Source organism: Maylandia zebra, linkage group LG5 (genome assembly GCF_041146795.1).
Source record: "Maylandia zebra isolate NMK-2024a linkage group LG5, Mzebra_GT3a, whole genome shotgun sequence".
NCBI lineage: Eukaryota > Metazoa > Chordata > Actinopteri > Cichliformes > Cichlidae > Maylandia > Maylandia zebra.
Window position 1 is genome coordinate 42,493,420 of NC_135171.1, and position 11,860 is coordinate 42,505,279.

Here is an 11,860-nt window from a genome sequence, read left to right on the forward strand (position 1 = left end):
GCTCGAAAATCTGTCAGATGTTTCAGTACGACTTTGCTGAGCTACGAAGCCGCACCGCTTGATGGATTGTCGGAGCGTTACGGCTACCGTAGGCGGAGCCCCGCGGAGTGATACGTACTGTGCTTCAGCATAATGTTACCGTACTGTGTGTGTTTAACCTCTTTAAGTTCTGTGGATGTTATACATGGTTATGCTGAGGATGTGTCGGCCAGTTTCCACTGAAATGCCTTTTGGTTAAACTGTCAGCGAGGAATTTGCACTGTTAAATGTTTATATAACTTTAATGCAGATAAAAAACAGCTGCTTGTTGAAGTGGAAATACATTGATGGTTTTTTGCACTAATAAAGTTGAGGAGTTGTAAAGTATTTTGTCTCGTGTCAATTATATCGTCAGTTATATCGTTATCGCAAATCTTCAAGTGTATATCGTGATAAATATTTTTGGCCATATCGCCCTGCTCTATGTGGAACTGTCCGTACAGCACACTCCAGATCAGCAGCAGCAGAGCTTCATGCACATATGAGCACATCACGCCAGTACTGAACGCACTTCATTGGCTCAGATTACAAAGCTCTCACTGTTAAGAACCCAGCACACCTCTCAGGTAATCAGCTGCACATCTTAAACTGTCCCACAATCATATCTCAGTCTGCTGACCTGAGGTCAGTTACAGCACTGCAGCCTTTGTCCTTATAAACCAACACACGTCTGTGTGAAGCATGTTGAGTGTACTGAAACATGACGAACGGGCTGTCTCAAAGACTTCAGGACACGTGACGCTGTAAAGACACCGACAGCCAGCAGAGCGCCAGGCGGACCGACAGCTGTTCACAAGTGATAAACACTCATTGTTCCACCACAGGAAGTCCAGCCAGGCTCCGCCAGGATATCTCACACACACACACACACACACACACACACACACACACAGTGGGGATTTGTACAGGCAAACAGACACACCGCCTAAAACAGCAAGGACGTCGTTGGTGTGTGAACCCAGAGCTGGAGCACTGTGCGTGCGTGCGTGCGTGCGTGCGGTCATTACTGCTGCTGGTGTAACAGCAACCACAGCTCTGCTCTCTGTTATTATGTCTGAACCACAGACCACAGATCAGCTGGAAGAGGACGCTCCCCTACAGAGATGCTGAGTTCAGGCACGGCTCGGAGACCCCGAGGTTCTGAGGTTCTTACTTGTGGAGGAACTCGTCATGTCCGCAGACCTTCAGCAGGTAGTCGTCCACGTTCACATGGTCGAGGTCGTCCTGAGCGTAGCACAGAGTCTGGTAGATGAGCAGGTCCACGGTGGACGAACCTCGGACACACACACACGCTGCAGTATTATAAACAGGTGAAGTATAACTCTACACACGCACGCACAGCTGGATGCCATCAGCAGGTCCTTTCAGGGTAAAATAACATCACAGCATAATTTAGCGTTTCTTGGACATAAAACTGACTTTAAGAGGACAAACTGACTGAATTCCTTTAAACTGCACTGGCAGACTTTTGAAGGGTCAGTGCTGTTCTGTTTGCTCTCCTGACCTTTAACCCCTGAGCTGACCTGACTGACCCTCCGGGGAAATAATGGCGTGTCCCAGATGAATTTTAAAAAGCAAGATGGCAGCCAGCGCGCCGGTCGCGTTTGGGTATTGCATATTCATACGAAGCTAACGTTTTCAGTCAGACATTTCTATCCTCACGGAAAAACCAGACGTCTTACTGTCACAGGTAAAGGTGAGCGGCTCTCTGAAGTGCTCACTGATGACCGTCACCTTCACACTGACCCCCAGGCCCTGATGGAGCTCTTCGTGGCCGACGGAGGGCGACCACACAAAGCCGGCATTCTTTGAGCGGTCACAGCACGGGTACGCCGAGCGCAGCCTGAGGGCAAAGACAGGTGAGAGGGCAGCAGGTGGAGACGCCTGCAAGGGAGAGACAGAGGATTGTGACTGAATGTGATCGTCACGGCAACAGGCTACTCACACATCCAGCGTGTGGCAGAACGCTGCCACCTCCTCGTCACGCTCCTCCGACACCTGGAAGAGCTCGTACCCGAAACCGTTCATCCTAGCGCCCAGCGACACCTGCAGGACACGCAAAGACAGCCAATCAGAGACTCTCACACACACAGTTCAGAGTGTGTGTGTGTGTGTGTGGTCGACATTAAAGCGTGGCGGGGATTGTTTTACGTTTCATTTAAACATTGAAAAAACGTCTGAGGCAGGAAATGAAATTGAGGCTGCAGAAAAAGAAGAAGGAGGAAGAGGAGGAGGAGGAAGAATGTGGTGATGAGTTCGTGTTTTGAGGGAAATAAAAATGCTGAAACTGAAGCGTCAGTCTGAGCACGTCCAAGCGCGGCGAAGGAAGCGTGTCAGGACGCCGCCTGCCAATCTGGTTTCAAGTTACAGCTGGTGGAACTGGTCTGACTGGGTTCCGTGCGAAGGGCTGGGAATCAAACCGCAGCACTTCTCCAGAAACCATCTGAAAACCTGGACTTCCTGTCAGGACTTCTGACAGGAAGTGACACAACTCTGAGCGCGGGGGTGTTTTTTCTAAATGAAGCCGCTGCACAGCTGCAGCGTGTCTGAACACAAACACATCGACAATGATGTAAATTCAGCTTCCTGCTCTCAGAAACACGAAGGAGGCGATTAACGCCCCTCAAAGACGAACACTTCCTGTTTTCTGCTGTCGCACTCAGATTCATGTTGGCTACCGTCAGCGCCAACATTTTAGCCGCCGTCTGTCTGCAGCTCTAACCTAACAGAGCTCAGAGCAGCAGCTGGGTGCCGACAATCACGTATATTGATCTACTGATCAGCAGTGCAAGCAGCTCTACGAGGTTTTGCAGATCAGGTGTGTCTGCACGGCGCCACGTCTTCCTGAGTGCGAACCAATCAAACTCACCCCAAACTGCCCACAAAGCACCAGAACAAACAGCAGAGAGAAGGAAGACCCGAGTGCACCGGTGACTCCTCTGTATTCAAATCTGAGGTCATCACAGCTGAAGCTTGGACCAAACCGGGCCGTCGACAGGTCGGCGAGCACGGCAGCAAATCTCCAACAGAACGAGCTGCTGCAGAGCTCAGAGAGCTGCGCATAAATAATGATGTCCTGTGTTTCACATCATCTCAGGTTGTATCTGAATAACTCTACGATCTGCTGAGGACCAGATCATCTTCAAAACCAGATCAACAACAAAAGCAGAACAATTTAAGGACCCCACCTGGACCAAACATGATCCAGGTGGGGTCTGCTGACATCAGGAGAGACACACTCAGCCACAATCTAACCTGGCCTTCAGAGAGTGTTAAGAACCAAGTGACAAAGGTCCAGGTGAAGCCCATCAGAATCCACCCCTGACTTATTAGCTGCTGGTGGCTTTGTTGACTTTTCTGCGAGTTAATTAAACTGATCGGTTCTGATGAACTCGAGATACGTATTGGGATTCATCTCAGCTGAACTGGCTGTGTGCTTCAGTTCAGCTCGAGTTTGATTCATGTGGAAACATAGTGACACCAAGGGTGCAGCGGGACCCTCGTTACAGAAGAAGCAGCTCTTCAGAGACAGAGATGCTGCTTATAATCACACACTGCAGTATTCAACAGTGTTAGAAATGCAATCAGAAAGAAATTGTTTAAGTGGCCAATCAGAGTACAGCTCAACACAAACAGCTGACGCACGACCTCAGAGGGGCTTACCGGGTCTGCAGAGACCGGACGCTGGTTCTTGTTGCTCTTGGGAACAGCTACGTACGTCCTGGGAGGCACCTGAGGGGGGAGCGTCTTGCTGCGGGCCACGGGCTTGCCTGATTGGTCGCCGTTGGCCCTCCGACCTTGCCAGCTGTCATTTAGTCGGGACAGCGAGTCGTTGATGGTGTCATAGTTCAGGTCTCCGGAGGTCACTTTGGGCCGATCCACGTTGGGCATGAACAGGTTCACGTCCCGCGGCACGGTGGAGGGTCGGGGGGGCAGGAAGGGGTTCTCGGACACTGCCAGTGGCGGGATGGGGTTTCTTGGTGGGATGGCGGGGGGTGTGTCATCTGGAAGAGCGGGAAAACCCTTTGGCAGAAACCCTGAACTGGATCCGGGAGAGTCCCCAAGGCTGGGCACAGAAGCGTCCCTGAACTTGCAGACTTCAGAACTGTCCAGGATGTATGGGGACTCCTTGACGTAGCCGCCCTGAGGGGGGAGGGCCCTGGCTGGGGCGGACTGTGGAGACTGGGACCCTCCCGCTTGGTTCAGGGAGGATTCGGACCCGGAAAGGCCCATCAGCAGGTTTCCTCCCGGCGGGGAAGGTGTGGACTGGTGGCGCTCGATGGAGGGATTGGGGGTCTTGGAGCCGGTCTGGCTGGGTCCCGTTCCGCTCTTGTCCTGTCTGAGTTTGGACAGGGCATCGTACTCCATCTGCAGGGCCTCAGCCAGGACGATCTCCTTCTGACTGAGACCCAGAGCCTCCAGGCAGCCCCAGCCCGCCTCGCTGCTCTCCTTCTGGGTCTGAGCCGCCGACATGCCACCTCGTAGCAGAGGAGGAGGAAGAGCTCGGTTGAAGCGCTGCTGGAAGAAGCAGTGACGTCACATGGAGCTGCTGATCAGCTGAGGATAGAGAGACAAAGAGGTGGTCAGCCAAAGCTACAACGCTTCACCCTGGAGCTTTATTCTGAAGGAATAACAGGAAGTTAAGGTGAAAATATGTCGTCTTTCGCAGCATTAATCTGGTTTACGCTCATAAACATAACAAGAACAGCTGCAGCTACGGAATTCATTTGAAAACCTTACTTCGTGATGACAAAGTCGGGTGTCTGCGCCACCGCCCGCTCGGCGGTGAAAGTCCCCAATCAGCCTTTTGGCTGAGGCCAGATAAATATCGCGCTACAGCAGGAAGTCCCTGCGCATCATCATTTTATCAAACTGACTGAAAGTCAATGATTTAAAAACTGGACCAGCTCCAGCAGAACTGACAGGTAATCAATAATAATCAATATTCATCAGTGAGCTTTTGTGTGTGTGGGGGTCAGCAGGATGATCAATAACTGACATTAATCAGAGAAATGACTGATTAAATTCTCATTTTTGATAATCGATCAATAAGTTAAATATAAATGTATTTTTGATAATTGTTCAGTCTTGATAACGATTAATGAAAGCAGCTTTCATCGCCACCTCAGCCCCGCCCCCTCTGCTAACTGACAATCACTCAGATTTAAAGTGTGTCTGTAGCCACGCGGCTCTGAGGCTGGCTGATGGGAGACGCTCATCATCGCTGACGAGCTGATTGGCTGCACACACCTGAACTCGTCCAGGATGCTCAGTGCGCCTGCTGCTGACTGTTTCTGACTTCCAGGCTCCTCCCCCTGAAATCAACGCACGAGCTGACAAAGAGCCGCAGTGTTTGCGTACCTGGAGCATAATTAAAATGAGAAAAACCAAGACAATTGCACACGGGTGTCTCCGACCCGGCTGCAGAAATCGAGACGTTCAAGACCGGCAGACGCGTCACATGGCGTGCGTCGCTGATGCCGCGTGACATCAGCAACTGAATCAGAGCCTGGCTGCAGATCTGATTCGTTTCGTCTTCTGTGGGACAAAAAACATCCGGGTTATCTGGGATTAAACAATCTGATCTGTGACGTCAGCTCGTCAGTGAGGAGCGGCTGAAATCTGTAGCCTGCGCTATGAGACCGGCTCCAGGTAAAGGTGCGTCTGTGTGCGTGCTCAGGTGGACTTTTGTACCTTCTGTGGGCGCCAGCAGGTGAGATAAAAGCTGCTGATTCGTCACAGGTAATAAAAAGTTCAGACGTGTGCCGATCAGCTGAAGATGAAACTGAACGCAGATCCTGTTTTTTCCTTTTTCTCGGTTACACTAAAAAGAATAAACGAACACAGTCGCTGACATGTTTCACCTGCTCGTTAGTTCAGAGTCAGCGTTATAAACTGACGTCGTCTTCATCTCATCTGTCGTCACAGCTCGTCTTCATCACGGCCTGTGCGAGTGTCGTCAGCACGTTAAATCGTGAACTGTGACTGCAGACGCGTGCGACTCGTCCGGACCACACGCACGCTTTAACCTAAGTGTGCCCTACATGTTATGCAGCCACCTGTCACCAGGCGGAGTCACAGCCCTGACGTTGCTACAGAAATGTGTGATAACACGCGATTAATCTAAGGCTGAATTTATTGCTGGTTACTCTGAAGGTGAAGAAGCGAGACGGTGGATATGACCTTTGCTGAAGGGTGGGTGGGCTCTCCCAGAGATGGGGCAAGGAGGCCGCTGCTCCTCCTCACCAAGGCGGTCACCTCGTCGGCGAGGGGCTCTGAGCGCAGGTTTTCACACTTGTCGCTGACTGAAGAAGTCACCTGATGATGATGATGAAACGCTTCACTGAAAACGTCCGGATGAACAGAATCAACTTTTTAGGGCTTCCTCACCTGGATGACTGAGCACAGCCTGATACGGTTTGCTCTCCATACATAATCTCCTCATTCTAAAAGCTGTATTAAAGTTTTGTTACAGAATAAAAATAAGATTGTGGGGCGATCGTGGCTCAAGAGTTGGGAGGTCGTCTTGTAATCGGAAGGTTGCCGGTTCGAGCCCCGGCTCTGACAGTCTCGGTCGTTGTGTCCTTGGGCAAGACACTTCACCCGTTACCTACTGGTGGTGGTCAGAGTCCGGCAGCCTCGCCTCTGTCAGTGCGCCCCAGGGTGGCTGTGGCTACAATGTAGCTGCCATCACCAGTGTGTGGATGGGCGCAGTAAAGCACTTTGGGGTCCTTAGGGACGAGTGAAAGTGCTATACAAATACAGGCCATTTAAGAGGAATTAAAAAAAAAAAAAAAAAAAAAAAAAAGAGCAGATGACAGTGTTGACCTCACAGGTTCAAGGCTCTAAGCAACAAGTGTGACGAAACCATGAATCATTAATCAATGCTCAATCAGGTGGATCAAGACTACTTATATTTATACGTCTTATCCGGTTTCTTTATCGATGTTTGCTGTAAACAGAACAGGTTTCACCAGTTACAGGCCTGCCCCGGTAATGACGTCATAGCCACATATTTTTGTTTGCAACTGTGAAAGCGTTTGCTGCACAGAAACACGAGCCCATCAACTGTGAAAATACACACTTTAGTTCAAGTTAATCATAACTGTAAGAGAGGTGTGGGTGACGTCATAGCGGACCCTGAACCTGTTAGTTTGCTAGCGGACAAACTGCGCAGACTCAGCGGAAAACAGGTGGCAGGTGTGATGACAGCGGAGCTGACTGTAATGAGTCCAAACATCTGAGCAGCAGATGCACAGTTACAGCGAGTCCTACCAAACTCCATTCAAAATACACGCGTTTTAACATCTTTCCCAGCGAGGGGCTCGGACCCGCGCAGTACTGCGGCGCCGTCAGTAACATCCGGTCACCTGCAGCCTGCGGGCCCCTGTAAACACGCCGGGCCTCTGCTGATCGGTCGTTGCTGTGCTTTTTTTTGGAAGTCGAATTTCCCAGAGGAACCCACCCGAGGGATTAATAAAGTTCTATCTTATCTTATCTGATGGGGGCTTTGGGGGGGGTTTCCACCCACATCGCGCCGCGGAGGGCGGTGGCGAGCACCCGCTCTGATTCTTAGTGGTAAACACCAACCTCCGACTACAGCGACCACCCACGCGGACCAAACACAGGCCGAATGACCCAAACCCGAACACAGATCCCGGGTCAGGGCCCAAAAGCAGCCCAGGTCCACAAGGACGAGAATCGGCTTATTTATGGAGGTTTTCCAACAGAGTTTGGTTGAAGCTCCTCTCCGAAGAAAGACGTCCGGTGAAGCAAAGGGACCGGCCGCGGCCACAGCCACCCCCCGCCCTCCGGACACAAGTACGTCAGAGCCGTTAGCAGTGCGGCGGCAGGTGCGGACTCTTACCTGAGTCGGTGCTCGCGGTGCCCGGGAGCCATTTTACACCGTGTACCGTCCCACAAATCACACCGGTCCCTCCGCCGGGTCTCCCGGCAGATTAACGCTCTGCGCTCGCAACTACGGAGGTTTCCTCTAAGCACTGGAAGCACCGGCTCCGCGCGCTCAGCCTGTGGCGAACAAAGCAGGCGGCTCCGGCGGTGCTCCAGCCGGGAACGACGAACTCTGCGTCTGTCTCTGCCGCCAGCTGCGGACCTGCGCAGTCAAGCCGCAGAGAGCACCACTCTTTCCAAACCTTTCCAAAATAAAGCGGAGATGACGTCACATCATTCAATAACTGCAGCGGACCACTCCCGGGGGTCCAGGCCCCTCAGCCTGAGTTCAGTATGTAGCCCACTGAGCTATGACACGTAATATTTTAATGAACAAAAATCCCTTGTTCACATGCTGTGAAAAATGTCTGAACATTTTATTTACTGCCACATTTAAACTACAGAAGATGAGCCGAGTGCATTCAGCTTTCCAAAAACCTTCAAAATAAAAGCTGTGTAAGACTTTAAACCCCCAACATTTTTTTTGTTGCCTTTTTCTGATTTTTCAAGACTTGAATAAACAGATCTGACCAATCATAGCACTGCGTTTGGTAACAAGCATCATCGTAGCATCAGTACTAAATACACAGTGATGTGAAAAAGTAAAATAATCCTGTTTTCCCTCAGACTCAAAGCTAGGTGCCTCCCAGGGTCAGTCGGCTCTGTGAAATGATTTCTTTGACATCCGGAAGTACGTCTGAAAGCTTCGACTCCGGGATCAAACCAGGAAATTCTCCTCCTGCTGCCTTTTCCTGAGAATCCAGTCTTCACCTAGAAACATCAGAACCAGCTCAATGCCACTTTCTGTCCACTCCATTTTTTTCACAGCATGATTTTTCAGGAATCATTTTTCGGTATTTTCAAGTGAGTTAATACCCGACGTGTGCGGAACCAAAAACATCTGAATTTCAAGTCGTTTATTCGTTACATACTGAGTGTATAAAGGCCTAGGGTGGGTGTTTAGTCTGTTTAAACCCAACTCTGGTTGGTTTTCTTTTCGGTGTGGTTCGTTGGTGCAGGTGTGAATACAGTAAGCATACTTGGACCAAAACAACAGAGACCCTTTTGGAGAAGGTGTTCTCGATATGGTTCCAAACCAACTCCAGAGAGGTTTGTTAATGGTGTGAACAGGATCAGACCTCGATCTGAACCAACAGCCCAGCTACTGTAGCCATGTCTGCATTGTATTCTCAATGTGGGAAGCTACTATGAATGTGCACAGGTCTGTACGGGCTGGCAGCTAGCTGGTTAACTTAAATTTTCAGTTTTCTCACACACCACATTCCTCCTGTGTTTAGTTTTACTGCTCCTGTCCCAGACACATGTGACCAGTGGGCAGACTGAACATTCTCACGTTGTTTGTGGTGATGCATTTTGGTTCGCTTGGAGTTCACTTCAATGTTTCTCTGTGTGAAAACTAACCAAACCACTGGGAAAAACTAACCAACATGGTAAGTGTCCTTACCATGTTGGTTTTGGGGGAGTACAGATTTCAAACATGCCTTATTAAAGTCCCCAGCAACAACATGAACGCCCTCTGGATGTAAACAATGATAACTATGGCTACTGTTAGCTCGCAGGTAGATAAAAGGGCCCGCACTGAATGGACATGGCCTCCAAGTCTGGTGAGCAGTGACTTTTTATAATTCTGTATGCATTATGGCCCCCCTCCCTTACCAGAGTTTTGTTGCGGTCCTGGCTCAGGTGCAGGGAGAGGAGTGCCGTCTGTGTTGCTTGCTGTTCCAGACAATAGCCCATGGAGCACCTGCTGGTCTCACAATCTCTGAATACTGTGTGTCTAATCTAAAGTAAAGTCCAGGTTCAGGCTATGGATGATATCTATCGATTCCTGACGAGTGAAAGTGATCAGTGATTGCAGCAAGTCACAATAAAAAGCATAAAAAACACAAAAACGTGCACAGTAGTCGGGAGCGCTGTGACACCGCGTACACGTCTGTACGCACCACCAGCTTGGCGACTCGTGAGTTTACTACCTCATTAACTGATCTGGACCAGAATAAACAACTATATGTGTGAAAACACCCTCAGACTCCGACATCCACCACAAATGAAACATCATTTAGAATTTAGACCTTTTTATAAAGAACAGGTCGGCTGAGTCTGTGCAGAGCATGATTTGTGGACGGGTCAACAGTTGTTCTCACTGTTTTGTGGGCTGTAGATTAAGGCTGGACTCAAAAGCAGACTCAAATGAGGCGCTGTGACTGAGTCAGAAACCGCAAACAGTCATTGAGAAACCCGTAGCAGTCAATGAGTGTGACAAGACAGGAGAGGCCGACAGTCCTGATCCTCAAGGATCGCCAGAAGGAACCGGCCCTATCCAATTACTGGCCAATAACCTGCATCACTACCACATGGAAGCTCCAGTCAAGCATCATAGTGACTAGGATGAACAGGGATATTGCCTACATGAGTGGGACACAGAAAGGAATCAACAGGAGCACCCGAGAGGCAAAACACCAGCTACTGGAAGAAAGAGCAGTTCCCCAAGACTGCAAGACTGTGCACTGCTTGGATTGATTACAAGAAGGCCTACGACTCAGTGCCCCACACCTGGATCCTGGAATGCCTAGAACTATACAAGATCATCAGGACCCTAAGAGCCTTCATCAGGAACCCAGTGGGGATGTGGCGTACAATACTGGATACTTCAAACACACAGCAAAAGTCATCATCAAGTGTGGGCCCTACCAAGGAGATGCTCTGTTCCCACTGCTGTTCCAGGTTGAACCCCCTCAGTGAGATCATCGACACAACTGGCCATGAATCCGACTACGGAACGAAGCAATCGTCAGTCGCCACCTCTACATGGATGACATCAACTTGTATGCCAAGAGTGAACGAGACATCAATTCGCTGATCCACACCACTAGAATCTACAGCAAGGACACTTTAGAATGTCTTTCGGACTGGAGAAGTGCAGTCAAACAAAGAAAGCCCCAACAATCATATGACCCCTTTTGAGCAAGCACTTTGGCAACAGTGAGAAGGAAGATAAGTAGTGGCTTGATGAGCCAGGCTGGTTAAAGCAGAAACAGGGAGAGAACAGAGTTGGTGCAGAGAAGTCGAGGAAACGATAAAGAAGCCGACTGACCCTAACCCCTAACCCTAACCCTGAAATCTGGCAAGGATTGGATGCTTGAGCTGGTCCTTAAATGTCAGAGGTGACTCCAGCTGAGGCCTGACTGCAGAGAGAGAACCCACCCACGCCCGGAGCGAGGAGAAACCACACCTGGCCTGGACTCAAAGGTGGGGAAAGAAGAGACTCCAAGGGTGTGTTCCAAAAGTCCCTCCTATCTCCTACTTCTAACCTCTGTTCCTTGACCTCAGTCACATTTCCAGTATTGGAAACGTGGGTAGGAGAATCGCTAAAAACTTAAGAAAAGAGAAGAACTGCGTGCTGAGAACTGGAACAGCCTCATACTTGTCTCACCGCTGTGAGAGACGAGTATATGTCCACCAGATGTCCACAATATTGAACCTACAATTTATAGATGATGGACTACAAAATGTGCACTTTACTTTGCCACTATATTTTCTAAACCCGGTGTTAGAAGTGACTTCTCTCTGCTGAATCTGTGACAAATAAAAGTGTTAGTGTGTCAGATTAATGGGGCCTTAACCCTCACCCTCAATGTTGCCATTAAACTAGAAAGCCAAGCACGCATACATGCATGTGTCACAGTAACGTGGGACGGCTCGTGATCAGACGGTAAATGGCATTCCTGTACTTCTGCACATCGTCCAGGTCACCTGTTCACACAGACTTCAGTTTGTAATGATGCAGCTCTCCTGTAGATGAATCCCGAGCTCCACCTGAGTCCTAATCCTCAGACCCTCAGACCTTTGC

The 11,860-nt window shown here is 49.8% G+C and overlaps 1 protein-coding gene across 3 annotated transcripts in view; it reads right to left on the bottom strand.

Moving 5' to 3' along the window:
- The window catches only part of pik3c2b (phosphatidylinositol-4-phosphate 3-kinase, catalytic subunit type 2 beta), a 51,438-nt gene extending 43,256 nt beyond the window's left edge, over positions 1-8,182 (bottom strand). For 2 of the 3 annotated variants that reach the window (XM_076884398.1, XM_076884396.1), the window contains exons 1-5: positions 7,907-8,182; positions 3,703-4,596; positions 1,985-2,085; positions 1,722-1,882; positions 1,193-1,313 (exon numbers count right to left, since the gene is read on the bottom strand). In XM_076884398.1, coding sequence (XP_076740513.1) covers positions 1,193-1,313; positions 1,722-1,882; positions 1,985-2,085; positions 3,703-4,512 — 1,193 coding nt within the window. In that variant the 5' untranslated portion in view covers positions 4,513-4,596; positions 7,907-8,182. Of the gene's footprint in view, positions 1-1,192; positions 1,314-1,721; positions 1,883-1,984; positions 2,086-3,702; positions 4,597-6,222; positions 6,358-7,906 lie in introns of all 3 variants that reach the window. The other variant, XM_076884397.1, reaches the window with a different exon arrangement.
- Positions 8,183-11,860: the final 3,678 nt, after the last annotated feature.